We start from the raw sequence: 15,477 nt of genomic DNA, 5'->3' as shown, positions 1-15,477 counted from the left end.
CATGAAAAAAAAATCATGATGCCGAGCGCATATCATTATGTCAAGATAATGGCACTAGCATTTACTTCATTTAAGAATATTTTTCAACATATTGAGCAAAAAGGTCTAATTTTTTTTTTCTACCAAGAAAAGTGCACTTAGTGAGAATATACTTATTTTAAGGTATTTTTTTTGGGTTCATTGAGGTTAGCTAATTTTACTTGTTTTGGAAAGTTTTGACAAGCCGAATTTTCTTGTTCTATTGGCAGATAATTTTGCTTAGTTCAAATAAAATACCCCTCATTTTTAGATATTTTTGTTGTTGTTTTTTAACACTGACTTTTTGCAGTGTGTGTCATTAACACTCACAAGTATAAAACTAATTTTTAAAAGTAATAATTTCTTAAAGCATGAAAAAAAAATGAGGTACACATTTTAAGTTAAAACCTGCCGTTTTTATGTCTTCTGCTTCTTGCCCCAAAATGTCTCTGTCAAACACGAGAAAAGTGAACTTACCGCATATCATTATGTCCAGATAATGGCACTAGCATTTACTTCATTTAAGAATATTGTTCAACATATTGAGCAAAAAGGTCTCTTTTTTTTTTTTTTTTTTTTTTTTTTCTACCAAAAAAAGTGCACTTGTTATTAGTGAGAATATACTTATTTTAAGGTATTTTTTGGTTTGTTGAGGTTAGCTGATTTTACTTGTTTTGGAAAGTCTTGACAAGCCAAATATTCTTGTTCTATTGGCAGACAATTTTGCTTAGTTCAAATAAAATACCCCCAATTTTTAGATATTTTTTTTCTTGTTTTTGAACACTGACTTTTTGCAGTGTGTGTCATTAACACTCACAAGTACAAAACTAATTTTTTAAAGTAATAATTTCTTAAAGTATGAAAAAAAAAGAAAGAGGTACACAGTAAAGGGGGACTGTGGCTCCTCCTCCTCAACCCACATATAACTTAAAACCGTCCGTTTTTAGGTCTTCCGCTTCTTGCCCCAAAATGCCTCAAACACGAGAAAAGTGAACTTACCGCATATCATTATGTCAAGATAATGGCACTAGCATTTACTTAATTTAAGAATATTTTTCAACATATTGAGCAAAAAGGTCCCTTTTTTTTCTTTTTTTTTTCTAACAAGAATATACTTATTTTAAGGTATTTTTGGGTTTCATTGAGGTTAGCTAATTTTACTTGTTTTGGAAAGTCTTGACATGCCGACTTTTTTGTTCTATTGGCAGATAATTTTGCTTAGTTCAAATAAAATACCCCTCATTTTTAGATATTTTTTTTCTTGTTTTTGAACGCTGACTTTTTGCAGTGTGTGTCATTAACACTCACAAGTATAAAACTAATTTTTTAAAGTAATAATTTCTTAAAGCATGAAAAAAAAATAATGAGGTACACAGTAAAGGGGGACTGTGGCTCCTCCTCCTCGACCCACATATAACTTAAAACCGGCCGTTTTTATGTCTTCTGCTTCTTGCCCCAAAATGTCTCTGTCAAACACAAGAAAATTATCTCATTATGTCAAGATAATGGCACTAGCATTTACTTAATTTAAGAATATTTTTCAACATATTGAGCAAAAAGGTCAAATTTTTTTTTCTACCAAGAAAAGTGCACTTATTAGTGAGAATATACTTATTTTAAGGTGATTTGGGGTTTTATTGAGGTTAGCTGATTTTACTTGTTTTGGAAAGTCTTGACAAGCCGAATTTTCTTGTTCTATTGGCAGATAATTTTGCTTAGTTCAAATAAAATACCCCTCATTTTTGTATTTTTTTCCCCCTTGTTTTTGAACACTGACTTTTTGCACTGTGTGAATAAAAGTCTTGTTAAATAAACAATTTTGTGACTTCAAGCATAGCTTTATTACATAGCCACGTTTTCGCCAACACACAAGATGAAAAGACCAAATGTGTGTGTGTGTGTGTATAGGAGGGGGGGATGGATAAATCCTACAGAGCAACATGGAAACCTCCTGGGGGGGGGATCAGTTGTCAAAGTCTGGAGCAAAGGCTTCGTTTGCGTCTGCTACATGTGTTGGGGGGTGGAAGGGGGGCTACCATGGTACAAAGTCCTATAAAATGTCTTGTACAAAAAAGAGAAATCCTGCATGAATTCAAACAATGAGAGACAATTGCGGCGCACACGTCGAGGCGTTTTCCAACGGAAGCTTTGGCACGAGAGAAAAAGGACAAAAAAGTACAATGAGTCGGCAAAGGTGACCTCCCGAAATATACACAGCAGTTCATAGTAAAATTGGTTTGGCAACAACTACTTTTCTCCTTATTTATTTATTTTTTTCTTCTCTTTTCCAAATAACCCTAAAGAAACTAAAGGAGGAGGGACGGGGGCAGGGGGTCAATACACAGGTTTTTTTTGTTTTTTGTTTTTTTGACACAAACAGAAAAACTACATCCTGTGTCACTGTGTGTGTGTGTGTGTGTGTGTATACAGTCGTGCTCATAAGTTTACATACCCTGGGAGAATTTATGATTTCTTGGCCATTCTTCAGAGAATATGAATGATAACACAAAAACCTTTCTTCCACTCATGCTTGTGACGCTATTTATTGGCAAACAACTGTGTTTACTCTTTTTAAATCAAAATGACAAAAGAAAGTACCCAAATGACCCTGATCAAAAGTGTACATACCCCAGTGACTTGCACAAAAAGTTGACACAAACAGGTTTGAATGGCTAATCAAGGTTCCAATCCTCACCTGTGACATGTTTGTTTGTAACTAATGTGTGTGCATAAAAGGTCAGTGAGTTGAAGAAAAATGGGCTGCATGGTCGAGTCGCCGGAAGAAAGCCATTTCTGCGCAAATGTCACATTAAGCCTCAAAACTTCTGGAACTAAGTCATTTGGAGTGATGGCTTTCTTCTGGCGGCTCGACCATGCAGCCCATTTCTCTTTATGTGCCTCCTTATTGTGCATCTTGAAACAGCCACACCACAATTTTTCAGAGAGTCATTTGGGGATTTTTCTTTGCATCTCGAACAATTTTCCTGGCAGTTGTGGCTGAAATATTTGCTGGTCTACCCGAATCCCTCATTTTCCACTTCTTAATCAGCGTTTGGCATTCTCAATTCCTTGGATATCTTTTTATACCCCTTTCCTGTTTTATGCAGTTCAATTACCTTTTCTCGCAGATCCTTTGACAATTCTTTTGCCTTCCCCATGACTCAGAATCCAGAAACATCTGTGCAGCACTGGATGAAAGATGCAATGGTCTGTCAGAAGCCCAGAAACTCACTGACCTTTTATACACACACACTAATTACAAACAGGTCACAGGTGAGGATTGGTACCCATTCAAACCTGTTTGTGTCAACTTTTGTGCATGTTATCAGATCAAAGTCACTGGGGTATGTACACTTTTGATCAGGGACATTTGGGTACTTTCTTTTGTCATTTTGATTTAAAAATAGTAAACAGTTGTTTGCCAATAAATAGCTTCACACGACCATTAAGCATGAATGGAAGAAAGGTTTTAGTGTTATCATTCATATTCTCTGAAGAATGGCCAAGAAATCATAAATTCTCCCAGAGCCCGACTGTATGTGTGTGTGTGTGTGTGTGTGTGTGTGTGTGTGTGTGTGTGTGTGTGTTAGTCCACGTCTCCAGCTGCCCTTCAAAAAGTGAACTTCACAGTGAGGTGACACTGCTCAGCTAGCTTTATTTCCACAGGAAACATCTCTCTACAAATCAAAGGGGTCCCCCCCAAAAAAAGGAATCCACGGTGTGACCTGCACCGATGAGGTCACCCTCGTCCCCCCCACACACCCAGAGGAGTTTTTTTTTTCTTTTTTTTTTTTTCCCTCATTCATGCCATGGTTTCCTTTCCCGGGAGTCTCCTGTCATTGAAGGTGTGCATGTTGATGACTTCCTCCGTCTTGACGATGACGGGCGGCTGAGGCTTCTGCTTGAGTCGACGCTGGCACTTCAGAGAGACGCGCAGCTCGTCCATCATGGCGCTGCAGAACGATCTCTGCGTGGAAAGGGGGAAAAAAAAAAAGAAATAAACACAATGCACAAATCGCAGTTGGTCATGTTTTAAAATCAACTTTGCAAAAATCCCAAAGTTGAAAATAAATGTTCCAATTTTTCAGTGAGCTCCATGTCAAACAGCACTCATTGACTCCACCAGATGGCAGTAGCTGCATTTGAAATATCCTCAATGCTTCTGCTGCTTATTCAATATTGCCCTACTGCACTGCAAAAAGTCAGTGTTCAAAAACAAAGAAAAAAATTTACAAAAATGAGGGGTATTTTATTTGAACTAAGCAAAATTATCTGCCAATAGAACAAGAATATTTGGCTTGTCAAGACTTTCCAAAACAAGTAAAATTAGCTAACCTCAAAATACCTTAAAATAAGTATATTCTCACTAATAAGTGCACTTTTCTTGGTAGAAAAAAAAAAAAAAAGACCTTTTTGCTCAATATGTTGAAAAATATTCTTAAATTAAGTAAATGCTAGTGCCATTTTCTCGTGTTTGACAGAGACATTTTGGGGCAAGAAGTAGAAGACATAAAAACGGCTGGTTTTAAGTTATATGTGGGTCGAGGAGGAGGAGCCACAGTCCCCCTTTTCTTACTTTTCATGCTTGAAGTAAAAAATTATTACTTTAAAAAATTAGTTTTATACTTGTGAGTGTTAATGACACACACTGCAAAAACAAGAAAAAAAATATCTAAAAATTAGGGGTATTTTATTTGAACTAAGCAAAATTATCTGCCAATAGAACAAGAAAATTCGGCTTGTTAAGACTTTCCAAAACAAGAAAAATTAGCTAACCTCAATGAACCCACAAAATACCTTAAAATAAGTATATTCTCACTAATAACAAGTGACTAGTAAACACTGCAAAAGGTCAGTGTTCAAAAACAAGAAAAAAAATATCTAAAAATTGGGGGCATTTTATTTGAACTAAGCAAAATTATCTGCTAATAGAACAAGAAAATTTGGCTTGTCAAGACTTTCCAAAACAAGTAAAATCAGCTAACCTCAACGAACCAAAAAATACCTTAAAGCAAGTATATTCTCACTAATAACAAGTGCACTTTTCTTGGTAGAAAAAAAAAAATTGAACTTTTTGCTCAATATATTGAACAATATTCTTAAATGAAGTAAATGCTAGTGCCATTATCTTGACATAATGATATGCGGCAAGAAGCAGAAGACATAAAAACGGCAGGTTTTAAGTTATATGTGGGTCGAGGAGAAGGAGCCACAGTCACCCTTTACTGTGTACCTCAATATCTTTTGTTCATGCTTGAAGTAAGAAATTATTACTTTAAAAAAGTAGTTTTATACTTGTGAGTGTTAATGGCACACACTGCAAAAAGTCAGTGTTCAAAAACGAGAAAAAAAATATCTTAAAATTGGGGGTATTTTATTTGAACTAAGCAAAATTATCAGCCAATAGAACAAGAAAATTTGGCTTGTCAAGACTTTCCAAAACAAGTCAAATCAGCTAACCTCAACGAACCAAAAAATACCTTAAAATAAGTATATTCTCACTAATAACAAGTGCACTTTTCTTGGTAGAAAAAAAAGAAGAGAGACCTTTTTGCTCAATATGTTGAAAAATATTCTTAAATTAAGTAAATGCTAGTACCATTATCTTGACATAATATGCGGCAAGTTCACTTTTCTCGTGTTTGACAGAGACATTTTGGGGCAAGAAGCAGAAGACATAAAAACGGCCGGTTTTAAGTTATATGTAGGTCGAGGAGGAGGAGCCACAGTCCCCCTTTTCTTACTTTTCATGCTTGAAGTAAGAAATTATTACTTTAAAAAAGTAGTTTTATACTTGAGTGTTCATGACACACACTGCAAAAAGTCAGTGTTCAAAAACAAGAAAAACAATATCTAAAAATTGGGGGTATTTTCTTTGAACTAAGCAAAATTATCTGCCAATAGAACAAAAAATTTGGCTTGTCAAGACTTTCTAAAACAAGTAAAATTAGCTAACCTCAATGAACCCAAAAAATACCTTAAAATAAGTATATTCTCACTAATAACAAGTGCACTTTTCTTGGTAGAAAAAAAAAGAGAAATTTTTGCTCAATATGTTGAAAAATACTCGTAAATAAGTAAATGCTAGTGCAATTATCTTGACATAATGATATGCGCTCGGCATCATGATTTTTTTTTTTTCATGCTTGAAGTAAGAAATGATTACTTTAAAAAAGTAGTTTTATACTTGTGAGTGTTGATGACACAGCTTTGCATCAGTTGATATTCTAGTTTCAAGCATGTTTGACTCAATATAGGTCATCAAATCTCAGCAACAAGCTGTAATATCTTACTGAGATCATTTAGGACCAAAACCCTTAAAACAAGTAAAACATTCTAACAAAAAATCTGCTTAGTGAGAAGAATGATCTAATCAGACAGAAAATAACTTGAGATATTTAATCTTACTTAGATTTTAGTTTTTGCAGTGTGCAGATTTATTTTCTCTTTTTTAAATTGTAATTAATATGTTCTTTTAAATTGTCAATTAAATAGAAAGTGGTTTGATGGCGCTAGCTGCAGAGGGGAAAAAAAAGTGCTGCAGCTATAAATCCAGCTGCGGGTGCTTGTTCCTACAAGTCAATTTATTCAACATTTTCTAGCACAGGGGTGTCAAACTCATTTTAGCTCAGGAAAATGGAGGAAAATCTATTCCCAAGTGGGCCGGAAAGGTAAAATCATGGCGTGATAACTTAAGAATAAAGACAACTTCAGGTTGTTTGCTTTGTTTTAGTTTGGCCAAAAATAAAACAAGCACGTTCTGAAAATGTACAAATCACAAATAATAATCTGGACAAAACACTTAACATTTGTTGAAAATTCAGGGGGAATTGGTGAAGTTTCAAAAAACACAATGAGCTTAGATTTTGTCTTAGTGTGTCTACAAAGCCGGGATTAAACTTAAACTCACGGTCTTTTTGGGATTGAACAAAAAACAAAACATGTAAACCAGGGGTGTCAAACTCATTTTAGCTCAGGGGCTAAATAATCAAGGAGAGCTATGTTTTTTTCTTTCCACTTTGTCATGCGCTGAGAAATCTGAAAAAAAAAAAAAAAAAAAAATCGGGTCCGGTTGCAGACTCGGCAGGCTCCACCCACTCAAGCAGCACTGAGTCAGTCTGCCTCAAGGTAATAATGCACGTTTCCATGCCAACAAAGCAAGTACGCCTGATTAAAAACACTCAAATGTACAGTAAGGCTCCACTTTTCAAAATTCTTTAGCTCAATGGTAATTTACATTGGGTTTGCCATTGATGAGCATTGGGGATTTTACATGGCGATTTCAAAACCTCCATATTTGATAATGAAACCTACAACTAAGATGCACATTACAATCAAACAGTACAATACTTATAGTATAAACACTTTTAGGGTGCAACAAAAGACAAGTTTCCGCCTAATGGCAAAGACGACTCCCTGAGTGGGCAACACTAATGCCATTTAACGTCTTGGAATTACAACTGCATGCAAAGTTTACTATACAATACTTGCAAATGAGACGAGGAAGTGAAAAAAATCGAGGTATAATTGAACAGCACAGCACAACTGATATTTGTTATTAAGCAAATTAACATTTATTAACACAAACATATGCACAAGTACTAAACATTTGTACTGTTAAAGGGAAACTGAATTTTTTTTTTTAATTTTGCCTATCGATAATCATTTTGTAAGACGGATGTATTTTTTTTAATGCATTCTATCTACATATATATATATATATATATATATATATATATATATATACACACACACACACATATACGTATATATACACACATATACATATATACACACATATATATATTAAAAAAAAAAATTGTATATATATATATATACATACATATATATACATATATTTTTTTAAAATACAATTGTATATATATATATATATATATATATATATATACACATACATACATACATATATATATATATAAAATTGTATTTTTTTTTTTTTTTTGTATTCTAATTATTATTCATTATTATTAAATTATTATTCTTTTAAATTTGTCCTTTCAAATCCATTTTCTACCGCTTGTTACTCTCGTTGTCTCCTCGAGTCAAAAAGTTTGGGGACCCCTGTTCTAGATCATAAATCATGCCTCTCACCTTGATAGTAGTACATATATAATCATAGCATGTGTATGAAACCTTGATGGAGGTATTTGAATGTTTGTTTAAGCACTTTATTGGCACAATAGAGCGGCTCTCATAGGCTCCATTGTAAGCAGACTTTTGATTGCATTTATTTAGAGTTATAATGCATAAAAACAAGAAAAAAATATGTGTGCTTGTCTTACAAAATGATTGTGAACGGTTGTGGTATCAATTTATAACAGACCTGGGCAAATTAAGACCCGGAGGCCCCATGCGGCCCGTTAAACTTTTCAATCTGGCCCGCCGGACATTCCCAAACAATTTTTTTAGATCTTTAAGAGGGAAACTGTAGCTGCCATTATGATGTGCAGTGATGTTTTCAAATGACCGTAAGTCTTGAACTATACAAAGTATTTAAATGGTTGGAATTTGCGCTTTTGTATGATATACTAGTTACTATGGTAATGTAATTAGTTACTATGGTAATTTTCAGAAAAATTGTATGTAAATTCTCAAAAAAACTTTCCGTTCTCTCAGTTCCCAGTGAACAGACAAAAGCTGTCTTTGTTGCACCAAGCCAAAGGCTTGGAAAATTCCGCTGTGTACGATGGGAGGAGACGGGAGGGGTTATCTATTGTGATCAAAGACTTGCCCAAGATCGATCCAGGACCAGTCCAAGCCCGAGGAATCTTTTTCTTTTGTGTTAATGTGACCGAAAACAATGGCTGTTTACATACCCCCCATTCCTTTAGAAACAGCTGTTATGTAAACAGGAAAAGTCCAAATAAAAAAAGGTGGCGTACAATCTTTCGCCAGAGCGTGCTGGAGACCGTCCAAGAGTACAGCCCAGACGTTTCTCCTCAAATTGAGCCAAATTTAATTCTGTCTCTGTTTAATTCCTTGCTTCTTGTCTCATTCAATAGATGTAATCAGTGTTTGAACCTGACAGTAATCTAATTATTTACTATGGTAATCTAAGTCACTGCAGCTCAGACGAGGCACCAAGCAGTGTGGGTGGGGAGCGTTTCCACAGAGTGTTTCCAGAGCCTGAAATGCGGGTGTCAGGGACAAATGCGGAAGGAGATTTTCACAACAAAGTTCTAAAGCTTAGTGATATCAGATGTATCAGATTGTAGGTGTTTTTTGTTTTTTTACCCTTCACGTTAATATTTCGCTGTTTGTTGCATTTTTGTTGCGTTTAACTTGATTGTAAAATATGTTGATGGAGAGGGGGGGGGGGGGGGGTGACGTTCATACATTGTCAATAGGGATGATGTTCGAAACCGGTCCTCCCGATTGTTCGATAAGAAAAGAACCGATTCCATGGATTCAAATCCCTTTTTGAGAACCGGTTCCCGTTATCGAAGCCACTATACCGTATTTTCGCGACCATAGGGCGCACCGTATTAAACGGCGCCTGCTGAGGTTGCGTTCTTGAGTGAGTGATATCCAGAATTCCCATTGTCGTGAACGTAGCACGCCTGTAAGGTGATTGGCGAAGGAGGAGGAAGCGTTGTTGTTGCCGAAATGAGGAGTGAGGATAGACGTGCGTGTGGAAGGAACGAGATAAGTTGAGCTGTGTTAGTATAGGTTGCTCAATAAAAGTTTAAAAAGAGCATCAGACTTGGTGTGCACTTCTTCTGGACGCTACAATATAAACAGCGTGCCGGCCCAGTCATATATAATCGGTTCGATTAGAGGATTCGATAATGGGCTCGAACTCGATAATTTCTTAACGAACATCATCCCTAGTTGTCAATATTCAGTGTTTTATCGTTCATAGTTAATATTGTAAATCCCACATTCTTCATTTTCATGGACATTCTGGGTGTCTCATTCAGTAAAAAAAAACAACGTAAAATTCCATTCGGTTTTTTAAGGCGGTCTGTCATAACGTTTTTAGCATTCAATCAGACATTATTGTGAGGTTTTGTACAAACCCCATTTCCATATGAGTTGGGAAATTGTGTTAGATGTAAATATAAGCGGAATACAATGATTTGCAAATCATTTTCAACCCATATTCAGTTGAATATGCTACAAAGACAACATATTTGATGTTCAAACTGATAAACATCTTTTTTTTTTTTGTGTGCAAATAATCAATAACTTTAGAATTTGATGCCAGCACCACGTGACAAAGAAGTTGGGAAATGTGGCAATAAATACTGATAAAGTTGAGGAATGCTCATCAAACACTTATTTGGAACATCCCACAGGTGAACAGGCAAATTGGGAACAGGTGGGTGCCATGATTGGGTATAAAAGTAGATTCCATGAAATGCTCAGTCATTCACAAACAAGGATGGGGCGTTGGTCACCACTTTGTCAACAAATGCGTCAGCAAATTGTTGAACAGTTTAAGAAAAACTTTTCTCAACCAGCTATTGCAAGGAATTTAGGGATTTCACCATCTACGGTCCGTAATATCATCAAAGGGTTCAGAGAATCTGGAGAAATCACTGCACGTAAGCAGCTAAGCCCATGACCTTCGATCCCTCAGGCTGAACTGCATCAACAAGTGACATCAGTGTGTAAAGGATATCACCACATGGGCTCAGGAACACTTCAGAAACCCACTGTCAGTAACTACAGTTGGTCGCTACATCTGTAAGTGCAAGTTAAAACTCTCCTATGCAAGGCGAAAACCGTTTATCAACAACACCCAGAAACGCCGTCGGCTTCGCTGGGCCTGAGCTCATCTAAGATGGACTGATACAAAGTGGAAAAGTGTTCTGTGGTCTGACGAGTCCACATTTCACATTTTTTGGGGAAACTGTAGACGTTGTGTCTTTCGGACCAAAAAAGGAAAAGAACCATCCGGATTGTTAAAGGCGCAAAGTTGAAAAGCCAGCATGTGTGATGGTATGGGGGTGAATTTGTGCCCAAGACATGGGTAACTTACACATCTGTGAAGGCGCCATTAATGCTGAAAGGAACATACAGGTTTTGGAGCAACGTTACCATGGACGCCCCTGCTTATTTCAGCAAGACAATGCCAAGCCACGTGTTACAACAGCGTAGCTCCATAGTAAAAAAAAGTGTGGGTACTAGACTGGCCTGCCTGTAGTCCAGACCTGTCTCCCATTGAAAATGTGTGGCGCATTATGAAGCCTAAAATACCTCAACGCAGACCCCCGGACTGTTGAACAACTTAAGCTGTACATCAAGCAAGAATGGGAAAGAATTCCACCAGAGAAGCTTAAAAATGTGTCTCCTCAGTTCCCAAACGTTTACTGAGTGTTGTTAAAAGGAAAGGCCATGTAACACAGTGGTGAACACGCCCTTTCCCAACTACTTTGGCACGTGTTGCTGCCATGAAATTCTAAGTTAATTATTATTTGCAAAAAAAAAAAAAAGTTTATAAGTTTCAACATCAAATATGTTGTCTTTGTAGTGCATTCAATTGAATATGGGTTGAAAAGGATTTGCAAATCATTGTATTCCGTTTATATTTACATCTAACACAATTTCCCAACTCATATGGAAACGGGGTTTGTATTAGCGTTCCTAAAAATCAGATATACCGGCCCCCCTGACACATTTTTTTTAATAATTGCCCAGGCCTGACTTATAGGGTACCTGGAATTGGAACCATATCGAACCATATGTGATAGGTACCGACCCCTAGTCTGGAATGGATTCAGTTGATTTTGCATGATTTATTTTAGCAAACATTGGTCTTCTCTAAGATTTAGTTTTTGTATGGCCTTTTTAAACCTACTGTACCTACAAATTAATGTAAAGAACAACTTCGGTTGTGGAGCATAAAAGATGACATTTAAAAAAAACAAAAAACAACAACCTTTTTTCACCGTGTTATGCAACCTGACAAAATGTCAAACATCCGTCCTTGCATTAAGTATATTATATAAAGCGTTCATGGCTACAATGTCTCCGAGACAAATTGCAAGAAAAACCCTTTCAGAAGATAAATCCCATTGAGTGTGTAGGAGTGTGACTTGTAGGCGGCTTGGACGGCAGGTATTTTTTTCTCCCGTTTATACATCCAATTTGACTGCTGCATGAATGATATAGTTTGCCTTTTGTGAAAATGTAGGCGGCGGAAGAAAAAAAAAAAAAAAAAAAAAAAAGCGCAAAATGCTGTTAGGTTTCATCTTGGAGGAAGGTTACAGGTAGAGAGAATGGAGGAGGCGGGAGCCCGTAAATTATCAACTCGCTGTGGCAGCGAGGATGTGGTGGCATTTGGAATGATCTGAACATTGTGACCCAGTCTCGTGGATGGTGATTAATGATAGCGGAGATGTGCTGGGAATCATAAGAAGAACGTAAGAAAAACAGCAACTAATCAACAGTGAGATGGCAGACGGGGGACGGAAAAAAAAAGGCAACAAAAACATGCATCTAGGTCATGGGTGTCAAACTCTGGCCCGCGGGCCAAATTTGGCCCGCCGTGTAATTTCACTCGGCCCTTGAGGCGATATCAAATTAACACAAGTGAATGCAACGCATACTTGATCTTCATTGATACAGGTTACACTGAGGGTGCCTGTATAAAAAAAACTTTAATACTGTTTGAAATATACGCCACACTGTGAATCCACACCAAACAAGAATGACAAACACATTTCGGGAGAACAGCCGCACCGTAACACAACATAAACACAACAGAACAAATACCCAGAACCGTTTGCAGCACTAACTCTTCCGAGACGCTACAAGGTGTGTGTGTGTGTAGAGGATGTTAAAAGCAGTGCCTGTAAGGCACGCCCCCAAGATTGTGGAATACGAGATATAATGACTGATGAACACCTCCGTTCGATAATGAAGGTTGCCTCAGCTCAAAGCCTGAGCCCCGACATTAAAGAACTAGCATCCAAAAAAAGATGCCAGGTATCTGGCTTGGGCACATCAGATTAGATCAGTGTGTTGCAAACTGAGCAGTTTAAAGTCCTGAATGGTTGGTTTATTCATGATTTTATTTTCAAATTTATTAGCCTGTGGAAAAAGTTAATGATGATATTTACCTCAGAAGGCTGCAAATAGAAAAGAGGCATTCAATTTTTATTTAAATTGTATTTGATATGCCATTGATATTTTTTAATTATTATTATTATTATTTGAAACTCGATTTTGCATGCCACTATAAAGTTATATAAGCCTTGCTTGTTCAATATTCAATGTCCCTATTAAAAGGTTAATTTGTTCAACCTTGGCCCGCGGCTTTGTTCAGTTTTAAATTTTGGCCCACTCTGTATTTGAGTTTGACACCCCTGATCTAGGTCATCCTTAAAGCAACATGTCTTACACGCTTTATACACCACAGTGAAAACAGATGTAACCGAATAGGATTCCTCAAATAGGGAAAATTAATTCCTTTAACAAAAGTGGAAAAAATCGTGTCACCGTACAGTACTGTACTTTCCGGACCATAGGGCGCACCGGATTATAAGGCGCACTGCCGATGAATGGTCTATTTTCGATCTTTTTTCATATATAAGGATTATAAAGCGCATTAAAGGAGTCATATTATAATTTTTTTTTCTGAATGTAAAATACTTCCTTGTGGTCTACATAACATGTAATGGTGGTTCTTTGCTCTAAATGTTGCATAGATGATGTTTTAAGTCTCTTTCTGACAGTGGCTTCCATTTGGGCGGTCTTATTTACGTGGCTCACCTTTCGGCAGCGTCTTCTCCCCCGTCATCTTTGTTGTAGCGGTGTCGCGTGCAAGGACGGGAGTGGAAGAAGTGTCAAAAAATGGCGCTAACTGTTTTAATGACATTCAGACTTTACTTCAATCAATAACGGAGCAGCATCTCCTCATCCGGAAACAACAACAAGTTGAAATGTGTCCCGTGAAAAACCGTCTAATAAGTAAAGTTCCTTGGGTGAATAATGTAAACTCACTACACCGGTATGTTTTAGCACTTTCATGGCGAGTTCACTGGCAGATATAAGTAAGAACTTTACACTACTTTATATTAGAAATGGCAACAGCGGGGGATGAATGTCCCATAACAAGAAGATAGAGGGAAAAAAAGAAGCTTATCAACTACGGCGTAGGCACGGACTACAAAGGCGGATTTGCGCAAATTTTCAGGACTTATGCAGATCCCAAATACAGCTCAGCATGTATCAGAAGGTAAGAAAAGTTGCTTTTGCGTATTATTGCGAAACAAAACGCCAAATGATACGTCTTACTTTATACACACACCATAATAATACTCCTATGTTGAAGCACAGTACATCCATCAAGCGGTGCGGCTTCATAGCTTACCAAAGTCGTACTACAACATTTTGATAGATTTTTGAGTGCTGTGTGTAATGTTCTATATTTTCAATGGAACATTTAACATGTGTAGGGCAACACGGTGGTACAGGGGTTAGTGCATGTGCCTCACAATACAAAGGTCCTGAGTTCAATCCCGGGCTCGGGATCTTTCCGTGTGGAGTTTGCATGTTCTCCCCGTGACCGCGTGGGTTCCCTCCGGAGTACTCCGGCTTCCTCCCACCTCCAAAGACATGCACCTGGGGATAGGTTGATTGGCAACACTAAATTGGCCCTAGTGTGTGAATGTGAGTGTGAATGTTGTCTGTCTATCTGTGTTGGCCCTGTGACTTGTCCAGGGTGTACCCCGCCTTCCGCCCGAATGCAGCTGAGATAGGCTCCAGCACCCCCCCGCGACCCCGAACGGGACAAACGGTAGAAAATGGATGGATGGATGGATGCCATATAAAATGTTGGTGTTGTTTACCTGAGTCATATTGTCATCCTGCTCAGTGGCCTAGTGGTTAGAGTGTCCGCCCTGAGATCGGTAGGTCGTGAGTTCAAACCCCGGCCGAGTCATACCAAAGACGATAAAAATGGGACCCATTACCTCTCTGCTTGGCACTCAGCATCAAGGGTTGGAATTGGGGGTTAAATCACCAAAAATTATTCCCGGGCGCGACCACAGATGCTGCTCACTGCTCCCCTCACCTCCCAGGCGGTGATCAAGGGTGATGGGTGAAATGCAGAGAATGTTTGTGTGACAATCATGGGTACTATAACGTTTAAATATTGCAGCCTACACGTATCTCTTATGTGTGACTGCCATCTACTGGTCACATTTCACCATGTACCAAATAAAATAGCTTCGAGGTCGGTAAGTAAAACCAGAATTATTCCGTACATTAGGTGCACCGGGTTATAAGGCGCACTGTCGAGTTTTGAGAAAAAACAAATATTTTAAGTGTGCTTTATAGTCCGGAAAATACGGTATTTGTTGGTTAAATAGGGTGCTACTTCCTGGTTTATGCATCGTAAAACAGCAGACCATACCGTTAATAATTCTGGAGCGTATTTTTTTTTTTTTTTTGGAAAAGTGAAAATGAAAGCCATGTTTGACTGTAATC

At 37.5% G+C, this 15,477-nt stretch overlaps 1 protein-coding gene across 3 annotated transcripts in view; it reads right to left on the bottom strand.

Moving 5' to 3' along the window:
* Window positions 1-3,431: 3,431 nt before the first annotated feature.
* LOC133623876 (glutamate receptor ionotropic, kainate 2-like) overlaps window positions 3,432-15,477 on the bottom strand; it is a 333,817-nt gene continuing 321,771 nt past the window's right edge. For all 3 annotated transcript variants that reach the window (XM_061987340.2, XM_072916258.1, XM_061987341.2), the window contains one exon: window positions 3,432-3,985. In XM_061987340.2, coding sequence (XP_061843324.2) covers window positions 3,821-3,985 — 165 coding nt within the window. In that variant the 3' untranslated portion in view covers window positions 3,432-3,820. The remainder of the gene's footprint in view (window positions 3,986-15,477) is intronic.

Source organism: Nerophis lumbriciformis, linkage group LG26, assembly GCF_033978685.3.
Source record: "Nerophis lumbriciformis linkage group LG26, RoL_Nlum_v2.1, whole genome shotgun sequence".
Classification (NCBI taxonomy): domain Eukaryota; kingdom Metazoa; phylum Chordata; class Actinopteri; order Syngnathiformes; family Syngnathidae; genus Nerophis; species Nerophis lumbriciformis.
The sequence above is the reverse complement of the archived record's forward strand: the minus strand, read 5'-3'. Positions and strand labels throughout refer to the sequence as shown.